This window comes from Cryphonectria parasitica (assembly GCF_011745365.1).
Source record: "Cryphonectria parasitica EP155 unplaced genomic scaffold M406scaffold_6, whole genome shotgun sequence".
Classification (NCBI taxonomy): domain Eukaryota; kingdom Fungi; phylum Ascomycota; class Sordariomycetes; order Diaporthales; family Cryphonectriaceae; genus Cryphonectria; species Cryphonectria parasitica.
Genome location: NW_024468914.1, coordinates 3,674,300 through 3,691,566, shown reverse-complemented (window position 1 = coordinate 3,691,566; position 17,267 = coordinate 3,674,300). Strand labels below are relative to the sequence as shown.

The window sequence follows — 17,267 nt, the reverse complement described above, 5'->3', positions numbered from 1 at the left end:
GAGGTTGCCGCTCTGTATACCCATCGCATCGACGGTGCTATTGGCCGACCCCACGTCCATATTTCCAGTCGTCGTCATCCTCGCGGCACGGTATGTCGGTGGTCGATTTCAGTGCACGCGGAGTCGAGGATGATGATGCATTGAATGTAGGTCCTCACGGATGTACACCGTCATGATTACTGGAAAAAAAGAAAAAGAAAAAGAGAGAAGGGGAAAAAAACTCAAGTGAAAGCAGAGAGGGAACCGCTGGGCAAACCCCCGGTTGAAAAAGGGGGCGATGCTGTGCCTGCGTGGCCTGCAAACAAGAAGTCAACCCTTTGAGCCCCAGAACTTCTGGACGGACACAAGTCTGGTGTGGCGATAATGCAACATGCAGCATGCTTGAAGGCTTAACCCATCCGCCTCGCCAACCCCTCCGGGACAAGCCCTCCTCCACACCACTGCCGCGGGTCCTCGGCATCGGAGGAGGGCCCCTGAAAGAGGCATGGTAGCCGCCGGAAGAAAGCACTCTTATTGAGAAGCGTCCCACAGCATCTGGCGTATGGCGTTTTAAGAGGCCATGACGGGACGGAACTGGGGCATCACAAGGGAAGGTCGTCTTCTATCTAGTGTGTTTGACATACAGTACATTGGCTCCACCCTGAATGTGGAGGGCAGACAAACATGCCATTCTCGATGCTTGACTGGCGAGAGACTGGCGTGCCTGGCTCGGCCGAGCACCCTTTTGATCCTGGTCGGCCATGCGTTTCAGCAGTAGAATGCGGGCGACGACATGGCGTGGCGGGGGCAGGTGAAGACGTTGACGATGGGCCCACACCCAGGCGACGACAAGTCGCAGCCACAGCAGGAATTTTGCCTTGTCCCTTGTTCTTTGCTACCACACGAGTCAAGAGCCCATGTGTATGGTCTCGTTTATGTACTATTCTTGTATTGTGGCGATCGTGTTTTTACTTTCCGAGCGACTCGAGATCTACGATGATCGAAATTGTGTCCGATACGCGAACTTGTACGTGCTCAGCTTCTGATGTAGAGCACGGTGTTGAGCCATCTTCACTTCTTGTGTTGAGGTCTTCTAGAACACAAAAGCCTTTCTCTCCCCTGACAAGAAACTGGGTTGACCCAGGCCCACGTTGCGGGATTCCGTGCCTTTGGGTGTCCACTGATGTTCATGCCCCCCGTCATTCCATTTTCCATAAAAAGTGGTAGTGGTGCATTATGAGTGGGACTGCGCCCAAGTGTCGGACGCAGACACAAAAGCCGAACCTCAAATCGTGGTTACATGCCTCAGCGGCGCATAATTCGCAATGCCAGAAAGGGTCTGCCGCACTCACCATTGTGCCGAACCAAGGTCGAATCGCGACAGCGGCACTATCGGCTTGTGATCTGCAGCTGCACTGCCTGCAGTGGCTGCGGACCTAGTCGCCTAAGGACAAGCATCCGGTCCGGCAGTTCTTCAGCGCACCCAGCCTTGCACCTGCAAGACAGGCACTCGAGAGAAGATTACGGTCCCTGCCATCCAGGCTAGCCAGTCGACCATTCTGGAGATGTGGAGAACAACAAGCCGTCCGTGCAGTAGCCAAGTTATGAGGCATCTGCATGGCGACAGCATTAATTGTTTACTGCTTCAGGTGTCTCATGTGGCATCCACTGATCCGCCTAGACCGAGAAGACCTGCCCGGAACCTTTTCTCCATAATTCATCTCCAGAATATTCTCCACCCCAAGAGATCGATTCCACGGGCAAGCTAGGTCTAGAATTGTTTCCGGAGACAGGTCGATAGAACAACCTGCCCACCACGCATGCAACAGTGAAGGACATACCGTAGTAATAGTAACGGTCCGCTGCGCTGTAACTTGGCGAGAGCGGTGTCATGTGCCTAGGTGGACTCGGTGAGTGAGTTGATGACGAGTTCGCCCGTACCTCATGCAATCACTCATGTCCCTTCATAAGATGAGGAAAAGGGTGGGAGAGCTCGCTACCAGTGAGCTCATATTGTTTGAACCAGATTCCACGAGACTACGAGAGCAAGCAGGTGATTCTGTCATAATGGCAAGCCAAGATTGGAGGGTTTTGAAACAACTCTATATTTATACTCGGCAAATTCCACCGAGACGAGGATCACTGGAGCAAAGCTAGGCTAGCTTCTACAACGTTTAGTGGAGCACACTGGAGCCGTCAAAGAGCCGTTAACGGCACGGGCGAAGTGGGTTGGTGCTAAATCACTGTCGCCCGTGCTCGGCCGTCACTGGCTCTTTGGCCTTGAAGTGGACGTGAAGACCAGCCCTCACGACGCATGCATCATTCTCAGAGGTCACACCATGTCTTGAATATCTGCAAAGTTGTTGTTGGCTTCTCATAGAGCTTCTCATTGCCTCGCTTTACTCATGGTCCAAGACGAGAACCTCACAGCACAACACACAGCCGAGGTCGCCCGCCTGGGTGGTTCTCGACAACATATGCCTCATGCACCCATAGGAGACGCCGATGCGACAGCCGACCTCAGTGACGGTCATCACCTCCTGCACCAAGTTGAGCATGGCGAGGAAGAGTTCGATCTAACAGGTGTCGGCGCCGGCGTGCCCAGATCAGTCGCCTTTAGATTGTATACCTCACACTTCCTCTCCACCTGGAACTCGCGCCTTTTCGAGTTTGGCGCAGCTCTTTTCCTGACGTCCGTCTTTCCTGGAACCCTGCTCCCGGTCTCGATATATTCCCTTGTGCGTAATGCAGGGTATATTGCTCTCTCGCAGCCCTTGGGGACTTGGATCAACAAGGGCAACCGGCTCATCGTCATCCGGACGTCCATTGTTGGACAGAGAATTCCGGTTGCTGTATCTTGCGCCCTGCTGCTGATCCTGGAGAGAGGGAAAGACGGGGCGGGCTATCAGAAGCATGCCGGTCTCTTTGGGGCCATTGTGCTCCTGGCGGTGGTGGAAAAGCTGTGCTCTACGATGAACACGATATCGGTTGAACGGGACTGGGTTGTCGTCATCACTGAGGGCAACGAAGCTGCTCGACGATGTGAGTAAATCTCGAGTCCAAATCCCTGTTTTAAACATTATGCAGCGCGTCACTTATCACATCGTATAGCTATGAATGCCCGAATGCGCCGCATTGATCTGTTCTGCAAGCTTGTGGGGCCTCTCACGATTTCTCTGGTGGCCATCGCCTCGACTGAGATTGCCATTTATACGACACTGGGCATGAACGTTGCATCCGTGCTCGTAGAAACTATCTTCATTGAACAGGTAAGGCACTTCGTATCTGTTGAGGACAAGTCTTCCTATTCTTACTGTCTGAATGGGCCTGTAGGTTTACAAACGAGTTCGTGGCCTTGAACGAACAAGGGGGCCTACTGCTCCCACAAGCGAAGTCGAAGGAGGCTCGAATCATGGGCCGAGGCTTGCACCCACAAGGACGGTCCTGTACAAGGTCATCAACAGCGTGCTCCCTATCGAATCACTACCATTCTACTTCAGACACCCTGCGTTCCTACCATCGTTTGCTCTATCACTCCTCTACTTCACTGTCCTGTCCTTTTCCGGCCAGATGATCACCTACCTTGTCTCCATTGGCTACACCTCGTGGAACGTCGGCGTGGCCCGCGTCGGCAGCAGCATCTTCGAGATCAGTGCTACCTGGGCCGCCCCCTTGTTGATGAGGAAGATCGGGGTCGTCCGCGCCGGCATATGGAGCCTGGCCTGGCAGATGACGTGTCTCGCTGGCGCCCTAGGCTGGTACTTCTCAGACTCTAATGAGGGGGCGGGCACGAGCAGTCTATCCTCTGCCACTGGCCTCGCAGTGGGTGTGGCCTTGAGTCGAGTCGGCTTATGGGGGTATGACCTGTCTGCCCAGAATATCATACAAGATGTGAGCCTTGAACCTTCTTGCTGTGTCTTCGTGATGATCCAACATGGACTGACACTGTCTGATGTGTAGGAAGTCGAGGATGACCACCGGGGCACATTCGCCGCCGTCGAGGCTTCGTTCCAGAACCTGTTCGAGATGCTCTCCTATGCCACGACCGTCGTATTTTCTCGTCCAGATCAGTTTAGGTACCCTGTTGTCATATCAGCCGTGGCCGTCTACATCGCAGGAGGGTTGTATGCTTACTTCCTGAGGAAGCGTCGTGGGCATTTGTTCCATGCACCACCTTGCATCTGCTTAAAGGAGTAATCCCACAGCTGTCCCTTCTGCCCGGTGATAAGAATGTGGGACTAAGTTTCCAGTAAAGAAAGCTTGGAAATTATGGTCCCCAAAATACCTTCTCCTGGCACGACTAAACTACTCGCGGTCTTGTCGACGCCAATGTCACCATGAGTAGTTCATGCGATCCCTTGTCCAGGTTTCCTCCAGCTACCACTACTCAGGCGCCGTGTGAAGGTCCACGGGAGCGAATATGCGGTCATCACTGCTGGCCACACCGCTCGGCCTCTTCTGCTGACAGCTAAGAGCCTGTCGGATGTTGGGTCCCAAGATGTTGATGGGGGCATCTGAAGTCACGATGCCGTTTGCTGACTCCCACTCGCCAATGACGATCAGGGCACCGTAGATGATCTGGTCCACTGAATCCCTGGTTGAAGAATTGGTCCCGAGAATCTGTCGGGCCTTACTCTGAAAGAAAGCAACCAGGGAGGCGATTTCATCGGGCCGACGCTCATCCATGAATGGCGAATATGGCTTCATCTCGACGCGGTTTGGGAAGATAATGTCCCAGATCATGTTCCACTGCGCCACACCGTCATTTCGGTCCTTCGGATAGCGGCTCATGCTTTCTCTCTGGCTCTCGCTAATCCCCTCAGGCTCGCTGCCCATCCTCGCTCGGCAGGGCTTAACGCTTCCCAAGTGGGCTTTCCGCTCAGCGTCGGACTTGAACTTCTTTTTGCACAGGCCGCAGAAGAGAGGCTTCATATGACGTCGCCGCAGGTGTTGTTTCAGGTCTCCGATGCGTGTAAAGCCGCGCTTCAGACAGCCACGGTACTTCATAGCATCGTGGTACACGAAGGGACAGCGGAATCGGCGCTCTCTGGGGGTCTTCTGTCGCCCCGACACATCATTCTCAGTCGAAGAAGAGTCGCTGTCTGATGTGTGCATGCCCTGGATCTGCCCAGGCTGAGGTGTGAAGGAGAAGTTGGGCGAGTGCTCTTTGGACTGTTGAAGAGCCGTGATGTGACGGTCTGCGACAGCACCGTAAGAAGTAGGCTGGCCAATAGTTGAGAGAGCAGCACTTGCGGGCCCATTGATATACGCGGCTTCGTTGAATATTGGGACCGAAGTGCTCTGCAAGTTGTATGAGTCACTAGCAGCAGCAATATGTGGAAAATGAAGCGGTGGGCTGGCCAGAAGGTGGCCGGGCTGAGCAGCGAGAGCGAGACTATCGGAAGGCCATGAAAGTGTGTCATTTGTGAGGCTCTGCGGCGCGACGCCTGCACTAATATCGAGGGAGGAGGCGTGGAATGATGCAAATGGGACATCCATCGGCATTTCCAGGGGTGGAAAGGCTGCTAGGTCCTGGTGCGGCTCCATTGCTGGGGGTGCTGGAGCCTCTCTCGGCAGAGCCGCATTCTGGCCCTGACTGTTGATATAAGACCCCCAAAACCCTGGCTGGCCCAGCGGGTCGGTAGTTATGTCTCCTTGCACGACCCTTCTTGTTTCAGCGGTGCAGTATACACAAAATACATGCTCGCACCCGCGGTTGATACACTTTGGTGTTATCGTGAACGTGTTCTGCACGGCCTCACTACATCGACACTGTACACCCAAGTCAGCTCTGAGACCAGCCTGTGACATATACTGTTTGCTGGATCAATAGGTCTTGGATCTGGCCGGCGACTTACGCAAATCCACAGAATATCGTCCATTTCACCCGTGATTCGCAATGTCCTGCGAGAGTGTGGGAAAAAGACGCCTGACTCTATCCCGACACTGGCTGTACTTTATATCGCCCCACAAGGAAACCTCTTGGCGCCGTGTTTCTCTGAAGTAATTTACTAGATTTCGGGGCCCATTCTGGCGAGCATTGAGTGTATGGTCGTGAGTAAAATCAAGTTGGTTAGCAGACAAGTCCCACCGGGCATCCTGAAAAAAATAGAAAGGGAACAGAGTTCCCCCTGCCTGAAGACAGATTTTGTTCATTCTATCATGGGTTCTGTTCTACTGTTGTCTGCTGCAGCTGATGACAAGTTACAGCGTTACAGCGACACAGCAACCACTTTCTCACGCCTGGGCGAACACCGCAATGGTGGCCTTCGCGACGACAGAGCCCTAGCCAATTATCCCACAGAATTGAGGTGAAGCGAGGCGCATCTATCCTTCAGACCATGGCAATTGGTCACTTGGACGCCACAGATATTTCCTGCCAGGCATGGGAGAGCTAGCGATACATTAAGCTGCGCTCGGTCGCAGAAGGGCGAACATCACGACTGTGTCTTTGAAATCACCTGGGTAGGCCCGGAGCCGGTGTTGCATAAAGCTACGCTGTTTCCAGGCTAGTCCATGCCGCAACTGTGTTGTTCGCCTGCATGTCAGCAGGTAGTCAATTTAGTGAACGCCGCGGTCGTGTTGTTCATGCAGGCCTGTATTGTGAGCCCTGTGCCGAGGCCTCCCAAAGGGTCTGGGCCGAGCTAGGTTGTCATGTAGAATGTCTGTAGCACGAGCAAAAGACAGTTTACTTATTTTTGACAGAAATGAAATATCCTTAGGCCGGGCTGTGTAATGATGTGACTCATTTTGAAGAAATACCGACTACTTGCTGTCGCTCGGAGGGATAAGTCAGGCGAAGGAGAGACGGCTTGCTGAATTGATTGCCACGGGGGGAGAATCGTGGCCCAGGCCATCTACGCATAAGTCATATGTATCATTACTTCACAGAGAGTACCGGACAGTACAACAAGAAGAGACCTTGCGTCTTTGATGTCTATTACTGTAGTTGAATACTGTGAGATCGTTCAAAGCTTCGTAGCCCGATGAGCGCCTTGGTAAGACCTGGAAGAAATCATTTTGTGATATCTAATCATAGAGGTTTTTTCATGGGTTTGTAAGTCGAATCAAGTAGCTGAATGCGAAGTAAGTGTGTCTTGAACAGTACGCAATCCTACCAAACAAAGTGTCTATCATATCGAAACATCCATCATGCTATCATCATAATTCGCCTGATTGACACCAATTTGCCAGAAGTCCTCTTGATTCATAGGAGCTTGACCGTTCCCAATGTCCCAGGAGAAGGGGCCGTTTGATATAGAAAGTTCATCCATGTTGCAGGCAAGTCCGCCAGTTTCCGATGGGTGTGGAAAGGATTCTCCGGTTCCCTGGCCAAGACTCAACGTATCTCCTGCTTCCAAGACATCAATGGGGTCATCCATCGTAGGATGCCCTTCCTCGTACCATTCCTCCAGTTCTGGGTATGATTGGTCAGGTCTCAAAATAGCAATTGCTTCTGAGATAATGATATCATGATCTCCCGTCAAATAATTAGTCTCGCCCCATTCCTCAGGTCCTGGGTTTGGCTGGTCAAGGCTCAAGGCAGCTCCTGCTTCCAAGATATCGATTTGGTTATTTGTCGTGGAAAGTTCGTCTTCGGATTCTTCCTCAGATCCTGTGTTTGACTGTTCCTCGGAAGAGACAATGGAGTCGTCGCATGTATTGCAATCAACTGACCAGTCGCCGATTGGCAGTTCCCCGATCCAATCATGGATATCCAACTGGCTGTTGTTGTCTGTAAAACGTGTCATCCACTCTTGATGGCGTAGAATGTATACCCTCCACTCCAAGAAACGCCGATCTTGCTTCTCGAGTTCAGATGGCTTTTCAGTCATCTCATCCACGAATACGTCTCGGTCGATGTCCGTATTATTCTGGAGGGTGTCTTCGTCCTCATTCGTCCATTGAATATGTCCTTTCAACATCCGGACGACTTCAAAGTGGCCATGCTTGCAGGCAAACTTGGTTGCTCGGACGAATTGGTGTCTTGAAGAGGCTGTCCCCAAAAGGTCTTCGTCTTGCAGAAGTAACAATTTCAGCACGTCGATCCTCCCATCTTCAGAAGCAGCCTCAATAGCTGTTCTCCCGTAAATCAAAGACCTTTTCCCGTTGACCTTTGCTCCATGGCGTAGTGCAAACTGTACCATACCAATGTTACCCATTCCGGCGGCCAGTTAGAGGCAGGTACGTCCTTCGTAGTAGCCTGGCGGAGCATCCACGTCGGCACCGTAATCCATGAGAAGCTTTGCCTCCTCGATGCACCGGTATTTGAACGCAAACTGCAAGGCTTTCGATAACCGATCCTTATGAAAACCGCCAGATTCCGGTTGCGTGTTTGCCGCCTCCAGAAGGGTCCTCATGACGGCCAGGGATCTTTTGCCATGTATTATAATGTGTTCTAGTGGCGTGTTTTCGTGGATCTCTACCTCGGACGTCCACACGGAGACATCGTGGCTGATCAACATCTGAACGAGCCGCGCATCGCCGGTCTCGCTGTCAAGAAGCCCAAAGTGCTCTAGGATGTGCTGTGGTCCCAATTTGTATCGCTCGTCCCGGAGATACCGAATTGAATCAACCAAGCTGGAGATGATGACTAAGCCGAGTGACCCAAGGGCCATCGCCTAAGACTTTCATCAGAGTCTCGAGCAATTCCAAATCGCGATTGCTGGCGGCACACCATACAGCGAGGACCTCCCAGTCATCATTCGGCCCGGTCTTCCTTTGACTGAGAAGATAATTGACAATCGTGAAGTCTTTGGTTTGTGAACACCGGATGACCGCCTGGCACAATATCCGAGACCTATAATTGGCCATCGTGAGGACATTGCTGGCTAGTTGCTGATCACCCAGGAGTATCGCAGCCTCCAATAGGGTCTCCGGGCGCAGCTGAGCCCTACTGTTCTCTGTTGCCCAGAAGAGATATTGGCTGATACTGTCGGTATTGTAGTCCTCGATGGCTCTGTCGAGCAGTTGGTTCAGATCAAGGTCGAACCCGGCTTCGTAAAGAAACTTGGCAACTGACGGTTCCCCAATGTGCCCCCTCGTGACGTCGACTAGTGCATTCGAGTCAAATTGGGCACCCACGTTCAAGAGCATCGTGATCAGCTCAACATCGTTACATTCGACGGCCAATGCCACTTCATTCCCCCAAAGCTTCAGATCCGGTTTCAGTGTCAAAATCCTCTTCGCAATCTTGGTCTGTCTGCATGTCAGGGCCATTTGTAATGGTGAGCATCGATGGTCGTGGATTGAACTCTCATAATGGTCATGACAGAGTCTCAGTCCTTTGGTCCTCCGATCACTGCCGTAACAGTAATCAATATCGGCACCTGCCTCCAGCAGAAGTTCGACTGCTTCTTCGTTGCCACTTCTAATGGCATATTGGAGCGCAGAGGGTTGACTACCCCAACATGCATTAGATTTTGATCTTTCTGGCAGAGCTCCATGGTCGAGTAGCAGCTTGACCGAGGTAGCCGTATGCAATGATTCGTGCGGCCCCGTCTGTCCCAGAAGTAGTGCTTCTAATGGCCGAATAGTACATTGTTCGTTATAGCATGAGCCGTTTGCATGCGCACCGAGTTTCAATAGAGTATCCACCTTGAGGTCCCAGGCTTCTTGGTCGAGACGGTGAAAGGTTGTGCTGGCCCGCACCAGGCTGCCCCTGAGGAGTGCATCTCTGGTAAGAGCCAACGTGTGCGGACTCGAAGAAGTGAGCTTTGAGGTGATCATGTCGTAGACTAGTAAGACTGTGTGGTGGTCCGCATATCCCACTGCAGTTCTGAAGTGATTATGGTTGATTACTGCATGTGGTCCGCCCTCCTGAACCAGCATTGTGATCAAGCATGTATTCGACCTCTTTATTGCCAGCGATAGAGCGTCGTATCTGTCTTGGATCTCTGAAGCTGGTCGTACTTTCGCACCCTTGTCGAGCAAAAGCCTCGCCACTTCTATAGCGGACCTATGTCGTCGGATCGAGGCTGCGCACTCCAAAGGCGATGGATCGGACTCGTTGGTGGTTCCATAGACGTCTGCACCGGCATCCAGTAGTTGTTCAATTGCCCGCAGATTTATCGACAAGAATGCAGCTTGCAACAGAGGCTGTACGAATTCCGGATAAAATCCCCGGTCAAAAGCTTTGTGAATATCAAGAAGATGAAGTTGTGGTTTTGTGAGGCAATTAGGACCAGAACGAGGGTTCTCAATAAACCAGGCCAGGACATCACAACTCTTGTCATCGGTAATGACATAACCCAGCAGAGCATCCAGAAATGCACGACCTGTTGACCCCGACTGCTGAAACCGATCCAGACTGGCGGTCGACAGCAGGCCAAGGGATCGAAGGATATCAAGAATGGTGCTGTTATCTTCGAGGTAGATGCCAGAACCTAGAACATGGTTCAAATCGCCCAGACGTTTGTTGGACATCAGGTACACAACCAAACGAATGAATTCCACGGTGACAGACTCTGGAGTGCCATTGTGGAAAATGTCCGCAGTTGACGCATGGTCACCTTCATGGACTTGCGGACGGATGATCTCAAGGACCGCTCTGATCTTCTTGTCATCGTTGAAAGATCGGGAGGACGAATATTGTCGCAATAGCTCCACGACTGAGGGTTCACGACGCATGACTCTGGTCGACATCATCGTGCATTTATAGGACGTAAGTCTGACATATTCTATATCGCAGATTTAATTAGAGGCTGTGGGGCTTCTTTAGGAGAATGAATAGTATTTTACCTTGGAATGCACGGTCCCACTGTAGCCACGGCAAGGTCTCAGGCCATTTAGCAGTATCGAGCAGTGGAGATGGACTCTGCACACGCACTAGAAAGTCTGATGGTGGTGGTGAAGGAGAGCGAGCTATTACCGATCAGCATTCCGGACTGAGGACATCTGGAAGATTGAGAATTGCAGTCATTACCCAGTGAGTTTCGTGGTAGATGTCGTGCCGCTCGGCTGCGGACCTTGTCCATTGGCCAGGGGATCCCAGAGACAAAGACCTGGCTTGGCCTTCCCTGCCTTTTGGATATTTGGGCATCAATCCACCTCCAGGTCTTCTGAGGAAGGTTCTGGTGGTATTTCCATTTCGCTAGGCGATACTCGTAGTCTTTTGGCCTTCCGAACATACAGCTTGTGAGTTGAATGTGATATGAAACAAAGTCGGATCCATCTCACTCACCGTTTGTGAAGTCCATGACGCTCCATGTATTGAGCAACATAAGCGACGGAATGATTCTCCACTACATAGAGACGGTAGATATCTCTCCTGTGTAGTTCCCACTCATCGATCCGCCGCTGAGCTTTGGATTTAGGCATTGGATCTGACCTGAGCCTTGTTGTCCCAAGCAAGATGCCACAGATATGAACCGAAGAATGTAAGGATTCTCACAGGTAATTAGCAAAGGGCCGTATTTTGATGTATTCTGAGAGTGAGAACTGCTTGCTCGAGAGACTCAGCTGTGCAGGAAAAGAGACAGTTCCTAGACAGAGGTCTATGCTGACGGGGAGAAGGCACACCTTGGAGCGGGGTACAGGCGCCCTGATATATATATTGGAATGCACCACGAGGCTCGCATCTACGAGCGGCATTGTGCAGTTATCCAGCAGGGGTCTTCAAGCCATCGCAATGCAAATACCGAATCTATGAGTTGCACGCCATGCCTGTCTTGGTAAAATTGACACATGATTCAATTAACAGAACCCAAATATTTATCTTTGAAAAAATCACATGCTTTCGGATGCAGCTTATCCAATTAACAAAACCCAAAAATTCATCTTACGAGAAGTATATTCTTATATGCAGCCTTGACGTGGCGCTGACACGGGACAGACGCTCTGCACAGTGATTCGTTTTTCCCAGTGTGGCTGAACGCTAGGATGATGTTACCTCGATGCAAAACCCAAAAACAGGGGACATGTCTGCTCTGTGCCCAAGATGCCGGGCAAGAGGCAGGGTTACATAGCCTATCGACCTGCATAAGCTCAACGTGTAAGCTGGAAGCAATTGGCCAGCTACAAAACCCAAAAACAAGGGTCTTGACTTTGGAGGGATTTTCGTATAGAGCTACAGCCACTACACCGTTGAAAGCAAAACCCAAAAACAGGGTCTACTCATAAGGCTCCTGCTGAAAATATGACGTCCAGTTTCAGACTTTCCGACATTGATCGCATACTACAAAACCCGAAAACAGGGGTATGGAAGAGCGCCATTAGGGCTTGGAAAGAGTGCACTTGGCTGATAATGGATGCTCTCCACGAAAGCCTGGTAATATAAAGAGATGGGTTCGTCTCGCTATGATCATGTCACATCTTGAATTCTGAAGAGAGTGTCATCATAATTTTGAGTTTCCCACCACCCTACATATTGTGTCTCAACCAGACCGGATTGTGGTCCTCTTTTACTTAAGACATGGCCCTGCCTACCCAGATAGTCATCATGGTCACAGCACTGTCACTTACGACTGTTGCTACCTCTGTTGCCATTTTCGACTGCATTCGCCACCACTGGCAAACAGAAGCAGCTGACGGTATTTCTCCCTTATACATTGCCATCAGGGTCAGACCTAACACAATGCAAGCTACCAACAACACCAATACAGTGACTGGAGATGTTGCTCTGTCTGGATACTCTCAGAATGTCTAGGTGAGTCTGGTGGTTCTGATATCCATTAGGTAGTAGTCTAACGCTTTGGCCAGGCTTGCCGTATCGATCAGACATGTCGGCGACGTGTATTATAGACTTCTAGTTGATACAGAGTAGAACCAATGAGAATTTGAACAAGGGATGATTTTGATTCTTGGGTGGACAACACTTAATATTGGGTTACTTAGAATCATGTTGGTGGACAGGTCATCTCTTGCAGCTTCAAAGAGTCTCAATACAATAAAGGAACACAGCCAACGAGTGCTGTTGAATACAGTTGTGGTTTTGAGAAACATCTACATACCTTTTTCTCTATTCCGTGCAGTGTTTGGCAACATACTTTAGTAGGGCCTTGCAATTTGGACTTTGGAATAGCCCCTTAGTCATTGCTAGCGTGGCAGGTGGTGACAGCCAGGGGCCGTTTCAAGCTGTGGTCCATGACTTCTCCATGCAGCAGCCTGCTTCGGTGCCAGGGCTCACCATTTCCACATCATTACTCGGATGCTTGTCGAAAGCCTGACTGGCTTCGTTAGTTTAGCTAACTAGATATTCAAACAATTGCTCAGATGTAAAACGCTGAGTAAGTGTGCAAATTTACGAAAAAGATGGCGAGGATATAAAGTACATTTGCGCCTTGCTAGCGGACATGCGGTTCAGTGCCTAGAGGGAGAGTTTGTCTTGTAGGAAGTTTAGAGACGGCATGAGAGCCTTTTCGAGTGGTTGTGTTCACAGAATCCATTTGGTAGGAAGACAATTGCTGGGCTTGCACGTTATGCTAACAAACACAAAGCTCTCGCCTCAACCTGCCGCTGAATGTGCTCTTTACAAGTATTGCAACTGCCCAATCAAGTCAATACTCATTTCCTGAGTCAATAGATAGTTCATGGAATATTCCTGAAGTATCTGAACCAGGGTGATGTTCTCCCAAACAACTGCTCCTGATATCGCGCTGTCAGGAAACATCCATGATTTCTCTCGAAAATACCAGGCACCTTAGTCTAGAAGCTGTCTGGTAAAGGCTCCTCTCGGATCCCACTTCTTCTTTAATCCCCGCGATTTATCCATCTTACCCTCTCCCCTGAACCGAAGCTCAATCGGGTCCTTTCAAGTGGCGTTCTGAAAATCGGCATAGTCAGATTGGTCTGGACCCCTCGAGATCACAATACACTCGGCATTCAGTTCGGCTACCCTCTTGTGACTTGCCACATCCGTGTACCATATGATGTTGTTCCTAAGAGATACGGGTCAGCTGGACTTGTAGTGAATTGTGGCCTCATAGGACATACTGCCAGTATCTGATGTCGTGTAGAGAATTCACAGATTCAAATTCGGGCTGTCTCGGGGGCCGCGAATCCCATTGGAAAATATAGGTTGTGTTGATAGCATCCGGACATTCAGTCACAAGGCGCTTCCACACGTCTAGAGTGTTCAGGAATCTGTCAATATCGAAACGCCGCAGACCGACAGTGCCAAACGTCTTGAAGCCACCCTTCGCTTCTAGCGCCTGGCGTCCGTCGCTGATATTCTGAATCGGAACAGGCCCGCCATCAGCCTCTAAAGGGCCCAAGGCATGAAGAGCGCCGAAGGCAACGTGGGCATTGTTTGGATTGCCAATGTATCTTCCCGCAATGACCAGGACAGGCTATTGGGAGGGAGGCGGGAAGACGGTCATGACAAGACCAGCAGTAGACTCTTTACCGTTGTCCATAATTCCCTTCATTTCTTCGGCAACTTCTCGTGCTCTTTCCAGAGGGAAGATAAAACGTCCACTCCACATTGCCAAGCTCAGACAAGGGCCAAATCTTGATGGTCAGCTCGGCAATCAGGCCAAAGAACTGGCCTGCTCCACGGATTGCGTAAAGGATGTCTGGCTCTTTCTCTTGCGTCATCTCGACAAGATTGCCCCGTGAATCGATCATATGAGCGGCCAAAATCTGGTCGGACCCGTAGCCGGTGAGCGAAGCGGTAATGGAGGTTCCACCGTTGAGAAAATAGGGAATGGTCCCGACCTAAGTGCCGTTACCGAGAGCTGGACGACCAAATCAGAAGATGGAAGGCAATATAAAGGCCCCGACCCAGGAGACATACCGGTAAAGCAGCCAGCATTAGCCAAGTGCACGGCACCCGACTTGGACAGAATACTGCCTCTGAGCTTCGCGGTCGGCCCCTGTGTCTCGATCTCGATTCCTGAATACTTGCTCAGATCGATGACGAATCCATCATCCCCGACCGTCGACCGATTGCTGTGGCCATCCAACTTGGTGACAAACGGCACTGAGTTCTGCACAGCCCAACGAACCTACAACAAACTGTGTCAACGGTTGGAGGAAGATATTCGAGTCGGCCGACTGCAGGGTAACTTGCTGTCTTCTGTATCTGCTCTTCCGATTCAGGAAGCACAATAGCCGCTGGAATTTGGCGGTCAATATCAGAACATTCTGAGAAAACTCCTGGAAGCGAGAATCGGTCTGGTCAGTCAGGACCTCGAGATCTGAGCCAGCGTAGTGTTGAAGGTCGCCAAAGAGATGTGGCGAGAGCTTGACTGTTACGGCGGTGTTGGTACAAGTACCCCACAGAAGGAGGCTTAGGAAATTATCCGAGACGCCTTTCAAGTCCCTAAGGCACCGTAAGTAGTAGATCCATCGGTAGGAAAGAGGGAGAATATGTTTCAGCTTATATATACTGGACGTGTAGATGCATATGGCCACCAAGTCTAGTACTAAGGGAGTAATCTCATTATGAAGCCGGATTGCCGCGCCACCCGACTTACAGGTACCCTTGACTAGACCAACGGTCCATATGAGAGAATGTTGTTCAGTTTTTATTGGGCTTCCATTACTCCAATCGGCTTTTTACTCTGCTTTTGGAAAGGGTCGAAATACTACGCCTTCCGGAGCTGTCAGCCACGAGCATTCGAATAAAGGAGAGTCCCTCATATGTAATCAAGAGATCGACACAATCCGGGAAAATTGACCTTTTGTGGTCCAGCCATCAAGTACCGCGCAGGATGGTTTGATCTTGAGCAAAACGGTGTTGGGGGAGGGGCAGAGGGGTCAGAGGGGTAATGTATTGGTCAAATGGCGGTACATGATGTTGCCTTGCAATCAACCGTAGCTTGTTGCATCCGAACCATGGTAGCTCAGCTCAATGAAGTGTTATTACTGTATTCCAAGGGCAAATCAAGTGCCTGTGTCACACGCCATAACATCGCGCTATGCACCTGCAGCCAGCTTGTCCGCAACCGAATCGTGCAAGGCCACGAGGTATTTCGCCCTAGGTCAAACTCCAAGGACCTCTGGCTGGGAGATATATATCTGCTGTCTTTCAACCCAATATTATTATCCATTATTGCACTCTCACGAGCCCAACGTTATGATGAGCCTTGGCAGCCAAGCGTCATAAGTCAAGGATGACCTGGCTAAAGAATATGTTTTATAATCCTACAGTTTCTGGTGATGTCAATCACCAAGAAACCCATGATAGAGCCCGAACTCATCTTGTTACGGCAGACATGAAAGGATGGACTGCAACTTCTCCAAAACAACAGCCTGGTCGGCCGCACTCGCGTCACTCTTGTCCGTGGCGTTCCCAACACTGATGCTCGCATAGCAACCGGGAAAATCGACGACCAAGGTCTCCACTGGCAGCCGGCGCGACCCGCATGTCTCGACGTCAGCAGGTGCGAGCAGCGTCGCGGCGTTGATTCGCGATAAGACGAAGCTGATATCCTCTGCAGAGGAGCACTGAAGGGCGTTGGAAGAGGGATAGTTCACGTTGAGCCAAATGTCGTCTGGGAGGTAGGGCTTTCCGGAAGCGATGAGGGTCTGCGTGACGTTGGTGGACAGCGCGGCATAAACGGACTGGTACGTCTGGGTGGCCGTCGTCCATGCGACTTGGCTTCCTGTAGAGCCACTGAATGCTATAGCAGGAATGCCCTCGAGGGAGGCTTCAGTCGCGGCGCCGACAGTGCCAGAGATCAGAACACTCAGCCCAGTGTTATCTATAGTATTGATTACAGCGTCAGTTCATGTAATGTCCGAAATCTCAATGCGTAGGTACCAACCTCCTACGTTGAATCCCGCCACAGCGAGGTCGGGCGGTCCACCAAAGAACTCTAGCGAAGAGTTTTGGATGCCATAGAGCATTGCCGTGGCCGGATATGAGTTTACGTAGTTGAACCGAGGCATCGAGCTGTTGGAGCCGACAGCAGGACTTCCAGGAGGACAGCTGTCGAACTCGCAGCCATCCGTCACTTCCGTCGGCGGCGCGTTGTCTGAGCCTGAGCCTGACTCATCTTCGGCAGGTGCAGAGATCACCACGCTCTCTCCGGCGGTTGTGAGCGTGTCATATAAGACACGAATATTCTTCTCGGCCCAGCCATCATCGTTGGAGAGTATGATGTTTGCGGCATGTGCCGTGAGTGCGAAGGTAGCCCAAAAGAGCGCACGAGGATGCATGGTCAATGAGAGTCAAGAATAAACTTTCTATGACCATTTAGGAGTAGAGGTACCCGACTCAGTAGCAAGGCGAATGGAAATGAAGTTAGGAGGACGGCATTTGCGGAAAATCTAAGGTATTGTAGCATTTTCAAATAGATTTTGAAGCACCCAAGGACGGACTCATAATTCACCATATCGACAAC

At 51.0% G+C, this 17,267-nt stretch overlaps 4 protein-coding genes across 4 annotated transcripts; 1 reads left to right on the top strand and 3 right to left on the bottom strand.

Annotated features, from left to right (window-relative positions):
• Window positions 1-2,384: 2,384 nt before the first annotated feature.
• On the top strand, window positions 2,385-4,176 carry M406DRAFT_341343 (putative iron-regulated transporter; the record flags this gene model as incomplete). The annotated part of the gene is made up of 5 exons (XM_040921650.1): window positions 2,385-2,508; window positions 2,563-3,021; window positions 3,091-3,248; window positions 3,313-3,870; window positions 3,940-4,176. The coding sequence occupies 5 exons, from the start codon at window positions 2,385-2,387 to the stop codon at window positions 4,174-4,176; spliced, it is 1,536 nt and encodes a 511-aa protein (XP_040774940.1).
• Window positions 4,177-8,379: 4,203 nt separating this feature from the next.
• M406DRAFT_357303 (uncharacterized protein) lies at window positions 8,380-9,142 on the bottom strand. The gene has a single exon (XM_040923641.1). It carries the CDS (start codon window positions 9,073-9,075, stop codon window positions 8,551-8,553), a length of 525 nt encoding a protein of 174 aa, XP_040774939.1. The 5' UTR covers window positions 9,076-9,142; the 3' UTR covers window positions 8,380-8,550.
• Window positions 9,143-13,618: 4,476 nt separating this feature from the next.
• M406DRAFT_65241 (uncharacterized protein) lies at window positions 13,619-15,268 on the bottom strand (the record flags this gene model as incomplete). The annotated part of the gene is made up of 8 exons (XM_040924923.1): window positions 13,619-13,726; window positions 13,787-13,856; window positions 13,912-14,267; window positions 14,389-14,559; window positions 14,607-14,654; window positions 14,745-14,924; window positions 14,986-15,108; window positions 15,251-15,268. 8 exons carry the CDS (start codon window positions 15,266-15,268, stop codon window positions 13,619-13,621), a joined length of 1,074 nt encoding a protein of 357 aa, XP_040774938.1.
• Window positions 15,269-16,125: 857 nt separating this feature from the next.
• On the bottom strand, window positions 16,126-17,082 carry M406DRAFT_341341 (5'/3'-nucleotidase sure family protein; the record flags this gene model as incomplete). Its single annotated transcript, XM_040921649.1, has 2 exons — window positions 16,126-16,625; window positions 16,689-17,082. 2 exons carry the CDS (start codon window positions 17,080-17,082, stop codon window positions 16,126-16,128), a joined length of 894 nt encoding a protein of 297 aa, XP_040774937.1.
• Between the last annotated feature and the right edge of the window lie 185 nt (window positions 17,083-17,267).